General features: G+C 34.7%; 1 protein-coding gene across 10 annotated transcripts in view; it reads right to left on the bottom strand.

The window, feature by feature from the left end:
• The window catches only part of PCDH15 (protocadherin related 15), an 801,855-nt gene that overhangs the window by 13,927 nt on the left and 769,511 nt on the right, over positions 1-18,417 (bottom strand). For 4 of the 10 annotated variants that reach the window (XM_063103018.1, XM_063103019.1, XM_063103015.1 and 1 more), the window contains 4 exons: positions 9,091-9,309; positions 6,876-6,884; positions 5,878-6,033; positions 3,693-3,698 (listed from right to left, as the gene is read on the bottom strand). In XM_063103018.1, the coding sequence (XP_062959088.1) occupies positions 3,693-3,698; positions 5,878-6,033; positions 6,876-6,884; positions 9,091-9,309 (390 nt within the window). Of the gene's footprint in view, positions 1-634; positions 1,980-3,692; positions 3,699-5,877; positions 6,034-6,875; positions 6,885-9,090; positions 9,310-18,417 lie in introns of those variants that run through there. The other 6 variants (XM_063103017.1, XM_063103020.1, XM_063103016.1 and 3 more) reach the window with 3 other exon arrangements.

Raw genomic sequence — 18,417 nt, 5'->3', positions numbered from 1 at the left:
TGTTCTTATTAGAAAACAAATATGTCATAGCACCTGGGATTTATTTGGGAATACCTTATGTCTGTCATCTCCTACATTTCTAGGTACATAACATTTCACTTTGGTAGTATATCTTCTTACCAAATACACAGGCTTCAAGGAAGTAATAGAACCTGTGATACCACTTTTAACTTATTTGTTACAGTCTGTTCTTTTCCTGGAACGTCTGTATAAATCTTTGATCGAAAAGTAAATATAAAAGTCACTGTATCAACATGATAAATAAGCCCTTGGTTTAAGTTGAATATTTAACTTGCATGCCCATCTATCCCCGTTAAAAATTGGATTAAATTTACTTACTTTTTAAATAAAGTAGGACAAATAATGCTACTTTGTAGTTAAGAAAATTAAGGTAAATCTATTATATGAGTTAGTAGTGATGAGGTTAATACTCATTTAAATTAAAAATGAGGAAAAAACAGTATTGCATTGAGTTTGGGGTAAAACAATGGAATCTTCTCTGATGTTCAAATTTGATGTTCATCTTGAAGATTATGATCAACAAAAGATTTGCCCAATGAAAACAGGAAAAGCCACATTATAGTGAAGTAAATTGACTATGAGATTGTTTTTCAATTTCCTCAACAATATTTTTCTATTTCTCCTGGTTTTGTTCAGATGTGATTTCCATATTTATCTCCGAAGGGCAAATTGTTTGAAGCTTTGAGATGTTTGTGGGTCGATAGTTTTTTTCTATCTGACTGTACATGTTAGCGACTGACTTTTCAAGTTCTGCTAAGTTTTTCACATGTTTGAGGACGCCTTTTGGTTCTCTTTGAGGGTCTGCATGGCACACTGTCATTGATGTTGATAGCTGTGTCCTAGAGGATTGAATTTCCTTGGAAGGTGCTGTGATGGTAGTGAATTTAGCAACAGGTATACAAACACACTCTGTAGATGGAAAGGAAGCTGAAGGAGGCGGTGGGCAAGGGAGAGAAGGGGGTGAAGCAAGAGCAGGAAGTGAAGGTAGAAGAGCAGGAGAAGTAGGGGCAGCAGAAGTAGGAACAGAAAGCGGAAGGAGGGAACGAGGAGGAAGAGGAGGAGGAGGAGGAGGAAAAGGAGGAGGAGAGGGAGAGGGAGAGGGAGGAAAGATGGTTGCTGGATGGGAAAATTTTTCAAAAATGTTCCTCTTGGTTTCCATGGCTAGCATACAAGTGGGTGTCTGTCCCCTAAAGAGTGGAGAGTCTACAATGCAATGCCTTGGAGGAGAAAGTTCCACAGAACAGTCAGCAGGGGGCGTGGTGACAAGAGGTTCTGATTTGAGTCCCACAGTCCTTGAGACAGTCGGCAAAGTGGAGAATGAGAAATGAGGCCAAGGGGGAAATGCAGAGTCTGAAGACAGAGATTTCAGCTGTTCTCTTCCTTTTATCATCAGTGATTCAACTTGACTTATTTCCTCTTTTTCTGCCAAATTTGCATCTTCAGGGGTAAGCAGTGAATTGCTGCTACCTCTTTTATTTGAGTAGCTTCCAGAGCTTTCATTTTCAGCTTTCTGCCTCGGGCCGTACCATTGCTGCAGATCTAGGATTTCTGGTCTGTTTGGAACTCTCCTCATCAATCTCCCCGGAAGGCTGACTGGTTGATTCCACATCCTCTGAACCTTTTCTCTTGGGCCCCTCAGAGACTCACTCTTGGCTTGTGTTCTGGGTAAAAATGGGTTTACAAATTCTGTACTCAGTGAAGAGTCTGACTTTGTTGATCTTTGATCTATATTTTCCGTATAAAGGGGATTCTGGGTACTTAAGACATCCTCATCAGATAGAAATGGGAATCTCCTTGCAGACTTTGCTTGGTTGTTCTTAAGTGATCCATCTATGGGAGCTGGCTTGTAAACCTCAATAGTATTGGAAGAAAAGGGCATCACAACTTGCTGATGTTTCCTGTCTTCTGAGACTGAGTTATTTCCCCTGCTTTGTTGAAAATGGTAGAGAAGGAAAAGACTTGAAAGAAAAGAAGATAATGAAATGTAAGGAAACAAGTTGTGACATAGCTCTCATGAGAAAGATGTTCTTACAGTTCTCATTACTAAGTAAAAACATAAAAGGCCAAACAGCACTAATCTATGGAAGCATGACATTACTATCTAGTCCCTATTCTCTAAAAAGTTAGAACAGAAAAATACTGAGATGTGAGTAGCATGAGAAATTTTCATTTAAAATGCATGTGTCAATCTCTAGACTGTTTCTGCTTGTTTCAGGTACTTTGATACAGTAAAGTATCCATGTCCACACATAACAGTTCACTCATGTATAAATCACAATCCTCCAAATTACAGACCAACTTCTTGGCTACTGATTTCATATCCTCTGCCTTGCTTGAGGATGCTCGCAGCTGACTGTTACGGATAAAAGTTCCTGAGCTGTATCTGGCTCAGTACCTGTTCATGCTCTCTCATCTCAGTTATCTAGTCTAAGAGCTAAAAGTACTCTCCTGAGAAAATTTGCAAGAGAATCAAGAAAGGGATATTCCATTATCCAGATTAAGAGAATTAAAGTCCTTAAGGACAGATGAGAGAGTTTTTCTCATGGAGTTCATAACCACAATTAAGAAACTGAATTAAGAATCTTGACAGATTATTTTCTTCTGTTTAAATTTTACACTTTTAAATTTTAAAACATTCCAAGCAATACCAATCAGAAGTAGTGCAGTTGGTATTTTCTTGAAGATGATCTGGACCAAATTTTGGACACGACTCACTTTAATAAAAAGGTTTATGTTAAAATACCATTGTTTTCACAAAACTGAAAGATATGGCCATGTATGAACAGTGAGTCACAGGTGACTGTGAGTCATAAATAAATTTGAAGTGAGTAAAGGAGCATAAATTAAGTGCATGTAATGAGAGCATTAGGACACTTCTCCAGAAAAGGTTGGGTGACATGTGGTTTTGAATATGTGGTCTCTCATTAGGTTTTGCTCTCAAGCCCAAAAAGAATAAAATATTTATTTTAGTTACTGTTTGTTATTTCCCACTCAGCAAGAATAAGATGAAAGGAAAATATTTTGAATAGAAATTAAATAGCCACACTGAAAAATTAGGGTGATAGGTTAGGCAATAAAATAATACATAAAGGCAAGGTTGTTAATGTGTCATTTGGCAAATATACAGACTCTAAAAAAGAATTCTCACAGGTGGACCTAGACTATTATTCCCATCTGAATAATTCAAAAAGCTCAGACAATTTGGATTAAACAGATAGCAAACCCTTTTTACCTTTCCTGATCTTGAAAAGTCATTTTCTACATGTCAAGAACCACAGGGCATGACATTACATGGCCATTGTTTCTGTGTAGATCTGTTCTTGGCTTAATTTTTTCTTGGAAAAAAAAAAACAAAAGTGTTTGATGATACCACATCACTTTTGATCAAAATAAGTCTATAAATATTTTTAACAAATTAAAGGAGAAATTTATAGTAGAATTTTGAAACCCCTCTCAGTAGGCACGAGTGCTATCACTGGGGACACTTGTTTTAAGCTCATGACATTTCAAGACATCAAAAGGAAATTGAGCGTGGAACAGAAAACATCCTTTTAAAAGTAAATGATTATGGTAAAAGAAGATCACTGTATTAATGGTGAAATATCACTTAAACTATTCTATTGCATCTTTTTTTCTAATGCTCTTGTATTAGAGTGATATTATTTACTTACTTATGCCTATGTATCCACAGGTGAGAAAGAGAAAACATGTGATAGAAAAAAAAATGTTTAACTATAGTTAATTTGAGATTATTATGAAAATACTAACACCAACTTGTTTTAAATACTTAGTACCTATATCCAAACAAGAAAATGCATGTTTTTATAGTTTCTTTGTGTTCATTTATAAGAATGATATCAAATAATGTTTTAGATAAAATTATCTGGCATTTATTTGAATATCTTATCACATCAAATTATATCTACTTACTATACATAGGTAAAATTTACCTCTATTAAACATGGATGATTTCGCTCCTAAAATAGAAATTTTAAATGAGAATCTAAGAATTACTTCTATGTCCTAACTCTGAAAAAAATGCTTAGTGTGCACTGATTTATAAAGAAGATATATTTTGTTAGCAAAAAAGTAAACTTACAGGTATAGTGATGACTATTACAGAATAACTACTGAATCTATATCAAGTTATTAATTATTTTGTGATGTTACTTTTTTCAGAATGACTTTCTCCTTTTAAAATAATTGATAACTCATTAACAGCTCGTTCATTTTCTATATTAGAATCCCTGTAAAAAGTTTTTGAATAGATAAACATCATAAAGATATTTAAACATTTATAAGTTAAAATATTTCAATAAAATCATGTATTATAATTGCAAAACCTTCTACTAAGTCCACTACACTTTTCAAGTAAAAATGGTCTGTAAGTGTTGCTATTTGAAAATTACCACCATCAAACTATATTGATTCCAGATGATGTTACAGTAAACCTGATTTTGTTAAATTAAAATGAATATATATTATTCACTGTTTTCATACATAAACACTCTTAACTTTACACGTAATGCTTTTTTAGTTTCTAAACATCTTTGCTGGAGAGATGCGGTTAACATAATTAAATAGAGTCAAATCACATTGGGTCAATTCCTGCATTCACCAATAATTTTAAAAGAGACCATCATACTCAACTTGAAAAAAAAAAAAAAAAAGGAATATTTAAAGCATGAATCCTCTATTTTATTATTTTAGAAACAGAATGTCATTCATTAAACTATTTTAAATTCAGTTTTAGTCTTAAAAGAATAGCATTAAAATAAACTTTAGCATTAATAAAATTATTCTAAACATAACCTGGCATAATATTAGTAATATGACAAATAATATTAATACATCTGTTTAAATTCGGTTATACCACTTAAAGATGAATTTCATGATTTTTGAGGTTTGCTTTATTCCTAGTAGTAAATGCTACAAATGTAACATGTAAGAACATGTTTTTGTCCCTCTACTCTGCCAAATTCCAATTTATAAAAGGTTTCTGGATTTAACTTAGTCATATTAAAAATTTTATAATATTCTTGGCTGTTTTACATATCAAGTCCAGACGTAGTTACTCTTGAATTTTTAAAATAAAGATAAATTAAACATCATCAAAAGGAATCAGATTATGAGGGTAGCATCATTATAGAATCAGCTATGAAGTCTTTTAACAGTAAGTTGAATCTCTTTCAAAAATATATGATTTAAAACTGCTTAGAGATACCAAATAGTGTAGGGGAAATATTAAGTAATAATAGCAAAGAGTATATAATGAAAAGAATACGCTCTAAGGAGTTGGACATTTAATATATGATTTGTTTATTTTCATTCAGCTTTTAATTACTGTGTTATATAATGTCCTAAAATAGTATCTTAGAAGAGTCAATGATTTTTAAACCATCGAATTTGATTTTGATTATCAAACAGGGTTTGGTTTTCATACCAAATCAGGAATTAATTACCATTTTGTGATTGTGCTATGTTCCCCTAATCTCCTTTGTGGAAAACTTTTATTTTCAGAGTCTATTCATAATTTTGAAAAAAAAAAAAAAAGTACACGACCCCAAAGATTGAGATATTAAATATATTATCCCAGCTATAAATCGGCAATTGTCTCCTCAAATTGAATACTGCTTTGCTTTGTTTTTTTTAACCTTTTTTTTTTTTTTTTGGTTGTTACTTTTCATTTTAATTTTTGTGTCATGTTCTCATCTTAGCAATCTTCTGTGTTTAAAAAATAAAATACTCCAGTCTGAAAGCTGCATTTATTTTCACATCACGTCGAAATTAAATACTCACCATACAGCATCCATTAAAACCCCTCTACTTGTCAACGTTCCTGAAAGGTCTACTTACATGGAGCTGTCTCCCAGTTCTTCATAGAGATGTGCACCCGGAGGTGGCGGCGGCGGTGGCGGGGGCGCTGCCACTGGGGCGGGGGTGGGCGCTGCTGGTTTAGCTGCGGGTAAGGCGGCTTGAATTCGTGCTGTCTTGGTGCACTCGGTTTGGCGTCTTGGATAAAGTAAAGACGTCTTGTAAAACTCATCTTAGAAATAATATGCTTATCAATAGGCTACCTTTTAATAGTGAGGTCCAGTTATCAGAGGAACCCACTTAAAATCTTTTACCCAGATTTTGAACTCATAAACTGATATAATTACGAAAGCGCCTCCACAGGGTCTTATTTAACTATAATCCCCCCTTAGTTATTTAAAATATTTACCCCTTGAATAGGGATTGAATTCAATAGAAATATTTGTAAATTAAATTAAATGATAATAGGAGAATGCAAAAGCTTTATAAAAATGTGATTGATAATTCGTAGTTTAATGGATCTCTTTCAAAAGGTGAGGTATGTGGAATATTAAAAAACCCCCCAAAACCTCCATTATTTATCTCTAAAGAAAAGGTATTTCATTTAAAAATGATTTGAAACATTTTGACATTAATTTACTGAGTCTGTGTAGCTGTGTACGTGTAGGAGGGAGATCTGATTAGTTTTTATATCCTTTTGGTTCCTAGTTATTATAACTGGCATTCTTCTGTTAGAGCTAGACTGCTGTTTTTGAATGTCCTGGACATTGACTGTTAATACCTTCCTCAAATCCAAGATCTCAAAGTGTGGAAACTATTCGAACAAATTGCCTTTTTCACATTTATGCCAATTATATCCAATTGTCTACAATCAGCTCAATTCTACATATATCAAACCAAAAAGTGTACAACTATTACAAAGGCAAAACACACAAATAGTACATGCTTCTGTGCAGAATGCTTATTTCGTCAATATGAATTTGGGTATTTCTTTTATTATTACTTAAAATCATGTCCAAAATATTAGTAATTATACTTACACTTTAAATCTGTTTGGAAAAGCAATGAGTGAGTAGGAAAAAAGAGAAAGCCACATTAGAAATACTGCATTCATTATATCTTAGCATCTGATTGATTCTAAATTGTAAATAATTTACTGGTTAAACTCATTATGACACAGAGTTAATGGCATAGAAGGAAAACCAACTATTTCAATTCGGAAAGTGAAAACTGTTGAGTACTTTATTATTACTGTTACAGTCATACAAGCTGTTAAAACACTCATTAGAGGAAAAGAAAGAAATGAACTAAATAGAAAAAGAAAAACTGGATTAAAACATGGATATGTAAATTTCAACTCTAATGGGGAAATAATGATCTGATCTTTATAATTAGCTTCTCAGTTTACTCTGCTTGAAGACTTAACAGAAAAGAGTCATGCAGCAACCCTGATTATACTCTTAGATCATGGTGAAGCTAAGACTAGAATTGGAAGGTGTCACTCCTGGGCAATGCATTCATGACACTTTTTTCATGTTTGCCTCTTAGTTTTCCATACATGGCAAATTTCAAAGATTCATCATTATACAAAAGAATAGCCAGCCATTCCTATCTTATTTACAAGTAGAATATGAAGGTACATGTGTTAGATCTGTAAATATTAAAACTTTACTTTGACATATGAACAAAGTGAAACTCGTTTTATTTAATTCCATTAATCTTCAAAAGCAGTAAATAAAATAAACTCAAAGTATTGAACTGAACTAAAAGAGAATTAAATAATGTATCTACAAATTGTTCAAATATTAAGCATCTAATTTTTTGTTAAATTTCACACCACTGATTATAACATCCAGAGTGCTTTAGTTCTGATCATTGCACTGTGTGCCAAATATAAGAATTTTTCTCACTAATTTTTTTGCTAGCAAGATGTAATAAAAATCCTTTGGGAAATAGTTAAATGAAAAAAGATAACTGGAATTACAGAATAGATTTAACATGAAAATTAATATTGGGTCGATGGCTTAATAATTTGAAACAATTTGTCCAGTATTAAGTTTGTTCATAGGCCTTAGAATTAGCACATTGATTTGTTAAGGATATATTAAGCTCCAATATATCAAGCTAAATGTTATATTTGCAATTTCACATTGCTTTTGTTATAGAAAATATCCCCATAGTGTCTTCATGCAGGGAATACTTTGGGGTTTCGGGTTGTAATTACCTTACCTTATTCAACTCAAAAGAAAATTTTCAGTGTTTGAGAACAAAGATAACAGTTTAAGAATATATAGGACTATTTTAGTACTTTTCTTGTAGGTAATTTAAATGATGAATTGCAATTGTCCCATTATTTCCTACTGTTTCTTTTATCAAGTAATGTATATGATTTATGATTCATATCTGTTATTTATTTTTTGTGTGTTTGGCACTCTCAGGGATACCCTTCTTTTAACTTGTTCCTCAGTTATTTCAAATCACTGGCAGTAGGGATATACTTAAAATTTGTAGTCCTCTATCACAAAGGTTTTCCATACCCAGTGTCAAATAAAGAATATATTATTAGTCTATCTCAAATATAGATGTTTAAATTATTTATAATTATTTGACTATATTGAAGGGCCTAAATAAAAGATATATAGGTATTATAAATTGCTGTATTTGACTATAGGAACTGTAAAAACTAAGAACCTGCACAGCCAAAATATGCAGTCAGATATTACAATGTACGCTCTGGCAAGGCTACCCGGGAAGGAAGAAATCACATGGAAAATTAAATGTGGTATTCTATGATTTTTACTAACACTGTGATCATCTGCACAGAGATAAATTTAACAGTACGGATAAAAACCTATTATGACAATATAGTGAGGTTACAGGACTTCTCTTGGAACTGGGCAAAGTGGGTATCTGCATTTGACATTCCACTGCCTTTTTCCCAGAATACCTGCACTTTCTCTCCCTAAGCTCTTAATCAAAAACCGAGCATAAACAAAGCCACAGGAGCTAACCTAATCCTCCTATCAGATGAGACCATATTAGGAGCATAGGAACACTGAGCCATCTGCAAAAAAAATGTATTTAAAGTTTGCATTGTTTTTCCCTGGAAGAAGGTGATTTGGTACAAGAAGGATAAAGCAGTTCCCGAATGGCTGCATCATTAGTATTTCACAACTACAAGCCATGTTACCAGAAATGATTTTTTACAATGTCTTCTTGAGAACCTATCCATATTTAGCATCTTTGCATACTTACTGTCTGTAGCTCACCAAAACCACCAAGATGGCAGGAATGCAGCAGAGGATGATGATGAAGGCCAGAGCCAGCAAGGCTCCTTCTGTGTACCCTAGACTTTCTCCTCTCTTTTTAATGCTGGTCACTGCCTCTGGAGTCCGGATCTCCAGAATGCGTCCTCCTTCCCCATAAAACGGCTGGAAATCTTTATTGATATCGAGCAGTTTGCCATCCAAAAATCTTTATTTTTAGATAAACACCAAAATTAATAATGTTAACAGAGAAAGACCTTTTAAAAAATAAAATTGTTTTTGTAACAGCTTTAAATATTTTATTTATTTGAAATGCAAGCTGAGTCAGAAGTCCTATGGATAAGAAAAACACATATAAAAAGAATGAGCAATAAAGAACAATAACTGCACACAAATATCAAAGATATTAATAACAATGACCCTTAATTGCTACGGTTAAAGACTTAAAAAAAAATAATTATCAGTATCATTGAACTTGCTATCACTGTTGAGAAAATTGAGTTATTAAGTTATTTAGGTAGAATAAATACAGTATTCTAAATTATATAGCATAGTTTAAAATTATATTCACGCATTTTTATCTCCTTGGGTTCTCAGAATAATTCTGTAAAAATGGATTCTGATTTATTGCAGGCCAGAAAGCTACACAATTATGGAGACAAATCTAAGACACCAACTTAGGTCTTCAGACTCAAAGTCTATATTTGTTTTCCACTACTCTACCTTAAATTTCAACCCTCTCAAATCTCAAACCAAAACAATGTTTAATGAGCAAAAGGTGAATAAATTAAAAGTTTTTACTTAATTTTATTAGATTGATAAATTGTGTTACACATTTCCTACTTGATTAGCAGGTATAATAATAAGTTTTTTTTCCAAAATTCCTCAGGAATTTTAAGGAGTGCCTTATAAATCCTACATACTGATACAACAATTGTGTTCTTAATACCAAAAAACCACAAAATATTTGTTTGTTTAAAAAATTTTAAAAGGTTTTTATTTATAAGGTCATATGTCTTACTACAGAAAATTGGAAAACACAACATAGTTCAAGAAAAGCAAAATGATTTATAGTCTCATGATGCAAAGATGACCATAATTAATGCTAAGTTTGTGATATAGTCGAGTCCAATCTTTTTTCTTTTGGTACTGATAAATATTTTAATAGACTTATGACTTATACAACATATACAAAGTGAAAATATTATTTTATAAATATATTTCTTTATATAAAAATACTAATGTTGAGAAAGGTGGAAACACAAACCATCAAAATATAACCATATTCCATGCTTGTACATTTTTTACAGACCATTTTATGCCTTTTTGACACTTTCCATTCTAATTTTCAGAGTGACCATGCTGATTTTAAATCTAGGTAACACACTGTTCATATCTTCCACATAGACAAAATAAAGGGTTGCCTGGTATCAGATATGAATTTCACTGGGTAGTTCATTAGTCTTTCAATTTATGAAATCCAATAACTCACATAGTTCAATTTTAGTTTTAAATCTACATACTTTTTCCCTTAAATTTCCATACTACAACATAAGTCAATGAGGATGTTTTTTAATATAAGTCTGCTTTTGTATGTGAAAAATGTACATTTTTTTTTTTTTTTTGACCAGTAAGGGGATCGCAACCCTTGGCATGGTGTGGTCTGCACCATGCTCAGCCAGTGAGCGCACCGGCCATCCCTATATAGGATCCGAACCTGCGGTCTCGGCGCTACCAGCGCCACACTCTCCTGAGTGAGCCACGGGGCCGGCCCCGCAATGTACCTTTTATAGCAATTTTCCTAGATAATTTTTAGACCTGTTAAAAACTATAATAAAGGTTTAACCATTGTTACAAGTACTAGAATAGAATACTAAAACAATTTTGTTTGAAATGTTTATCAGATAAAGAAAGAAATTCTAAATGAAGTATAGATGAAAAATTGCATCACAAGAAATATTTTATTAGTACTGTGAAGAATCGGAAAGATCACAATTCTACTGGATTCCTCAGCTTCATGTCCAAACTACCTAAAGAAAGATTTGTTAGTGTTTTTACATTACAACTGCCTTGTGATTTAGATATCTATTTTGGCTTATTCCTCAATTCAAGTAATATTAATTGTTTACTTAGTAAGTAATTGCTTATTAGGAGAGTTGATTACTGTTGAGCCTGCACCTGATCTAGAATAGCTTTCTTTTAATTTGTACATGCAAAACAATTTGCCTAGGCAAAAATTCTTGCTTCATAACATTTTTCCTCAAATGTGAATTTGGCTCCGTTGCCTTTCAGCATTTTATCATGCAAATGAGATATATAGGCTTATCTACTTTTTGTTCGTCTATAAGTCATTTTTATTTCTGTTGCAGTGATTTCTAAACATATTCAGATACTTTTCAAGGACACATGACCACCTTTTCATTGATTTTTGCCTGTAATGTAATGAACCCTTTAATTATATTTTCAGTTTTTGTTTCTGTTTTAAATATTGCAAGTTTCACCTCAGAAATACATGTAATTATTATCAAGTTTATCTTAATTGCCTGTAGATATGTTTTGCTCTCTTTTATTATTTTTAGCTCTTTTCTCCCCATAATATTCTATGATCTTTTTTATGTATATACTTCATATTGCCAATTTATTTTTCAGATGCCTTCTCATTTCAGGCAGGGTTGAACTCCAGTGCTCAATTGATTTTAGGAAAATTTTCATGAGGTAAAAAAAAAAATGGCCTCAAGAAGCTTCAACCTTTTGTTTAAGACTTTTTCTAATTTCAGAAATAAGAACTCCACTATCTCCTAACATCGACATCAATCCTTGAAGAAAGAATTTACTTGGCCTCTCTGGAATGTGTGCTAACCCACACCTGGTCAACATGAGCAGAGGGATGGCTTACTCTGTTAGGCTGGAGGGGGAGGAACTTGATTAAAGACCACCACCATGACAGAGGGGGCCCGTTCTCACAAGAGAAAGTGCAATTCTTTTACCAGAAACAAGGGAAGGATTCAGGGCATGTGAAACACACACACCATTTTACTAACCCATGCTATCTTGCTTTCTACAGAAAATGTTAAAGTGTCTTTTGATGGTTCCTAATAGGAGAACATGTCCAGTTATACAGCCTACCTCTGAATTACAGTATGTTTTTTCCTCTATTTTGTTTTTCAGTATTTACTACTGAATTCATTTCTTCCCCTGTTTACTTATCCTAGAAAGGAGATAGATATGTCTAGATTCAACATCAATGAAGAAATGTTTTTCTCTTTATTCTCAGCTAACGTCTACTTAGTTGCTGTTTAAAAACCCTTTGTAAGCTTAAGAGTGAGGTACACAGGCTCCTTCCCAGTATTTAGCCAACATTAATTGATTACTGCTCTTTTTATACTGTGATGAGATAAAATTCTAAATCACTATTGTATTAGTCTGTTTCTGTTGCTTATAACAAAATACATGTAACTGGGCAATTTATAAGAAAACAAAATTTATTGCTTACAGTTTCTGAGGTAGGGAAGTCCAAAATCCAAGGAATACTTCTGGTGGTGGTGACAGTGATCCCTCACATTGCGAGATGGTGGAAGCAGAGAGAACAGAGACTAAACTCCTCATTCACTCTCTGCCCTCAGAACCACACCCATGACCACCATTTTTAATCCATTCATTATGGCATGGTCCTGCAATCTAATCACCTCTTCAGGGCCCCACCTTTCAATTACCGTAATAGGATTTCCCACTCTGAACAGTTACAGTGGGGATTAAGTTTTGGGGAGATATTCAATGCAAGGCATTCTGCTGAGCCCCCAAAACTCATGTCATTTTCACTTACAAATACATTCATTCCATCCCCAAATTCTTAACTTGTTTCAACCCAAACTTCCAAAGCTCAAAGCCCCATCTACAAAATCAAAACAAGTTATCTATTTCCAAGATACAATGATGGGACAAGCACAGGGTACATATTCTTGTTTGAATGGGAGAAATAGACCAAAAGAACAGGATAACGGGTCCTGAACAAGTCCAAAACCCAGCAGGGCAGGCATTAAATCTCAAAGCTGGCTAATCATGTGCCTTGACTCCATGTTCGAACTCTTCTGCAAGCTGGTATGGGGGTTGGGTCTCCAAATCCTCAGGAAGCTCTGCTCCTATGGCTTTCCTGGTCTCAGGCCACACTTCAACTCTCCCAGGCTAGCGTTCCACTCTGGTAGCTCCACAATTCTGGGGCCTCTGTTGTGGTCCTGCTCCCACGGCTCCACTAGGCATGGAGCTGATGGAGTTTCTCTGCTGCAACTCTGTCCCCACATTTCTGCTCGGCATTGCTCTAGCGAAGACCCTGTGGTGAATCTGCCCCTGCAACAAATCTCTTTCTGGGCCCCCAAACTTTTCCATACATCCTTTGAAATCAGGGTGGAGGCTCCCAAGCCTTCAGAGATCTGGCGTACTGCAAGCTTGTAGACCTAGCACCATGTGGGCAACAACAAGGCTTCTGGCTTGTATTTTCCAAAGCTGCAGGTCCAACCACATATGGGGTCAATTTAGCCACAGCTGGAGTAGCTAAAAGCAGCTGGGGTGCTGGTGTGGGGAGCAGCTTCCCAAGGTAGCCTTGGTCAGTGAGCCCGTGGAGGGTGTCTCAGGCCTGTTCCCCAAGACCATTCTGTCTCTCCAGGTCTTTGGGCCCAAAATTGAAGATTTGGCCCCAGAGGCTTCTGTAATGCCTTCAGGGCCTTTTCCCCCTTCTCTTGATAATCGCTTTCTTCTGTATTAATCTTTTAGAGCCATTGCATTTTTCTTCTGAAAATGCTCTCTGCTTCTCTACCACATGGCCAGGCTGCAAATTTTCTAAATCTTTTCATTCTGTTTCCCTTTTCAACTGTAGCTTTATGTCATGCCTTTGCCACCATAACTCAGCATGGGCTGTTGTAAGTAGCCATTTTTAATGCTTTGCTGCTTAAAAATTTTTTCCAACAAGTACTTTGGCTCACAGCTCTTAAGTTCCAACTTCCACAAAGTCCCAGGGCATGGACACAATGCAGCCAAGCTCATTACCAGTTCACAGCAAATGTGATCATTGCCACAGTTTTCAATAAGCTCCTTCTCATTTACATTTGAGGTCTTCTCAGAATGGCCATATTTCCATAAGCATTCTGGTCACCACCATTTAATCAGTCTCTAAAACATTCCAAACTTTCCCTGGTTTTCTTGTCTTCTTTTGAGTCCTCTGAACTCTTCAACCTTTGCCCAACACCCAGTTCCAAAGTTGTTTCCATATTTTCAATATGTTATAAGCAACATCCCACTTCTCTGGTACCAATGTTCTTCTGTATTACTCTGTTTTGGTTGCTCATAAAAAATACATGGAACTGGATAATTTGTAAGAAAACAAAATTTATTGCTTACATTTTCTGAAGCTGGGAAGTCCAAAGTCCAAGGGCCACTTCCGAAGTCCACTGTGCCATCTAGTCATGGCAACAGTGACTCCTCACATTGCAAGATAGTGGAAGCTGAGAGAGCGGAGACTAACCTTCTCATTCACTCTCTTTTTAAAGCCCTCAGAACCACACCTGTGACCACAATTTTTAATCCATTCATTGTGGCATGGACCATCAAGGCCACACCTTTTAATTACCATAATAGGATTTCCCACCCTGAACGGTTACAGTGGGGATTAAGTTTTGGGGGGACATGTAACCCAAGGCAAACATCCTGTCTTCTGATTCTCTCAACAGATAGAGCACCCTGGACATGTATTCCTGGTTCCATTTACTGGTATGGAACATACCTTTCAGCATACAATGCAAAACCACCAGTCTACCCTGCATATTACCTTGATGACTGTTTACCTCAATGGTGATGATTTTGGTGTTGTAGTGTACACATGGATGTAGAAAGAAAAAGAGAGAGTGAGCAAGAGAAAGTACTCTGAACCTCAACCACACCGATACAGTAGAGGGCAGTTGCTTATTTCCCTCATAGGTACATAATCTGAGTCTCAGAAACAGTATTTACAGAGTGGGTTAATATTTATCCACATTCATTCTATTGGATAAGGTTTTTGGTTCAGTGAAGCAAGTCATGAGTAGAACACCAACTATTTCCTCTACACAATCTCACAATTATTTTAACTAAATTCTAATAATTAGGTTTCCATTGATTCAAATTTTCAGTATTCTGAATTTTTATGTTTTTTTCCAGGACTTAGAAAGTTGAAAGAGGCTTTATCAGAGCTTGGTAGTCAAATCTGTTTTTAAAGTGTAAGTGTGTGTTTACACACTGTATTTTTGAAGTCAGTTTCTAGAGTATATAAACTTTCTGTACCTTTGTCTCCATCTCTCTGTCACCATTTGGACATACTATTATTGAACAGGCTGAACATATAAAAAGGTGCACAAGCTAAAGTTGTGTTAACTTATTTTTTAATATAATTAAACTTTATAAAGTATCATCATCTCTTTTTGCTTAGGATGAAGAAAGCTACAAGAGAATGTGGATCCCATCCTATAAGAAAAAAAGCCAGATAAATACTAAAATCATAAATTTTCTTAAGCCAAGGTTATAATGCAAGCAAAAAACCCCCAAATTCCAAAAAGTAACAACTATCTCCGAGGTAAGATGAGACCATGCATTATTTCACTTTTAGCAAATAATAAGCTAAAATTTTAATAAATTTTTAAAAGCTACATGTGTTAGTCTATTGATGCATGTAAGTTTAGGATAGCAGCGACCCACAAACACAAGGGACATTTACACTCACTCAGAAACTCTTTTCCATGGACCTCCATATGTTAGATTGGGGATAAGGCAGGGGACGAGGGAGAAATTCCCTTCCTAGTGCAGGAACAAGAGGTCATCAGCTAAAGTTGGGGCACAGGCACAAACCTCTCTGCAATTCCCTAAGCTTTATCTCATTCAAAGCAAGAGCCTTAAGTCACAGAGGGGGAGGAATGTACTTCCCAGTCCTAGAGCTCAGGCAAAGGCCCAGTGCTTCTGGGAAAGAGGCATAAGAAAAAACCCACTACACCTAAGGAAGGAGAACAAAGTCCTCTTGGGCCTAAGATCTTACACTAGCACAAAGTAGAAGTTTATTAATGGCTGGGGAGGGACAGAAAACTCTTGCACTCAAGACCTACCACAAATATGAAGCAGGGTGCGGCTGTCATGAGAAAGAAGGGAAGAAAAGCTGTGAAAATCCCACCCCAGGTTTAAACACACGGACTAGACAAGGGCAACAGAAACCCCCCACCCCATACCCCATACCCCAACCCCACCTGAAGAGTAGAACTGAGTGACGAGCAAGAGCAGAGTATCATTGTGGGAGAGAGCAAAGCATGGGGAGAAGCCCCTTCTGTGGCACAGGCATGCAGGGGACACTGACAGCTGAGGGCTAAGCAATGAAATTGAGAAAACCTGATAGCTCCCCAGCCTCTATTTTAAGAATGAGGTGGCAGCAGTCCACCAATAGAAAAATTCAAAGCTGTTGCTGATTGCAACACAAAATCCACAACTAACTCCTGCGTAGATTTAACAGAAGAGTTAAGTCCATTTGCAGGCATAAACTATTTACCTTGCTGTTCTTCCACACCATGTCTGACATTCAATCAAATATGACATAAAAAGGCTAGAAAATAATAACATCCTATTTTCAAGAAATGAAGAAACAGAACCAGACAGAGATAACTCAGGTATTGAAAACGTCAGACAGGAACTTTAATACGACTGTGATTAATACATTACAAAATCTAGTAGGAAGTGGAAAGCATGCCTGAACTGATGGGGAAATTCAGGAGAGTGATGGAAACTATACGAAAGAATCTAATGGAAATGCTAGAAATTTCTATTTTAAAAGATATCAAGATAGATAATTTCTTCAATGAGCTCATCAGAAAGCTAACACAAATGAGTCAGTGAACTTGAAATTTAGGGCAATAATAATTACCCAAACTAAAATACAAAGAAAAAACAGGGGAGGTTAAGGGAGAGGGGTAGTGGTGCCGAACCAGAACACGGCATCCAAAAACTATGAGAAAAATTGAATTATAATTGAAATCCCAGAAAGGGAATAAAGACAAAATGGGCATAAGAAATATTTGAAGAGATAATGTCCGAGAATATTCCAGAAAAAATAACAACAGTAACAACAAACAAAAGCAAATGAACAATGCAGACCCAGTAAGTTCAGAGAATCACAAGGAGATAAAAGAAGGATAAAAGTAATATACATACATATATATATATATATATATATATTTCAGAAAATATAAGCAATTCAGACAACCAAAAATAAAAATCAAAGTACTGATAAGCTTTCAAACAAAATAAGTTTTTAAGATGTCATTAAAAACCTTTCCAGTCTTCTCTATATATTTATGAGCTTTTTTATTTTTTATTCATTTAAATTCATTTTTTTTTAAATGGAGGAGGGAGGGAGGTTTCAGTAATTGGCCATGACAATCAACCACATTGTATATTGACAAAATAAAATAAAATTTGGAAGAATAAATAAATAAATTCATTTTTTAAAAAAATCAAAGTAAATCCCCTGAAGGAATTTATTACTATTTTTGTTTCTAATCCACTGGCCTGAAAATTTCAACATCGTCAGAAGCTTATATTTTAGGACAAGGGGAAATTGAAAAATACCCTGGTTTCATTGGCCTGGGAATTAAGCAACAATGTTAATGTTCTGGGTGATAGTCAGTATTAAAAATGAAATTTTCAACAACTTTCATAACTACAGAACAGATAATAATGCCTGTGCATTATCAGCCTTGAATTATTATATACAAGGGTACTTCAAAAAGTTTGTGGAAAAACAGAATTAATATAATACAAATGTTTTCATGAACTTTTGAAGTACCCTCATATACTGTGTATATATAATACATAATATATATACACACACATATTGATGATTTCATTAAAAAATATTTCAAGGAACTATTCTAGGGTTTAAAATATACCAGTGTTTCTCAGCTACTAGTTTGAGATTTATATACTTTCTCTATTCTTCCCTTTCTCTCCTGGCTACAATAGTTATTCTATTTAATTTAAACCTTTATTCTCCACAATATAATTTTGGTTTAAAAAAACATATTTAGAATGAAGGATGTCGATCTTGCATTTCATAGTGTCAGTCGTAACTCAAGTGGCTTGTTTTCAAATATTTTATCTTTAAAATGTTTGCCGTTGGGATTCAAATTATAATTAGCATCATCTTAATGTTTAAACCCAGGCAAAAATCCTAAAAAAAAAATACGTGTTTTTATATTTAGGAAAAACACCCTAAACGCAATCTATCATCAAGTTTAAAAATAAAATGAATGTA

The sequence above is a fragment of the Cynocephalus volans genome, chromosome 7 (genome assembly GCF_027409185.1).
Source record: "Cynocephalus volans isolate mCynVol1 chromosome 7, mCynVol1.pri, whole genome shotgun sequence".
NCBI classification, from domain to species: Eukaryota; Metazoa; Chordata; class Mammalia; order Dermoptera; family Cynocephalidae; genus Cynocephalus; species Cynocephalus volans.
Note: the sequence above shows the minus strand (reverse complement) of the source record. Positions and strands in the feature narration are given on the sequence as shown.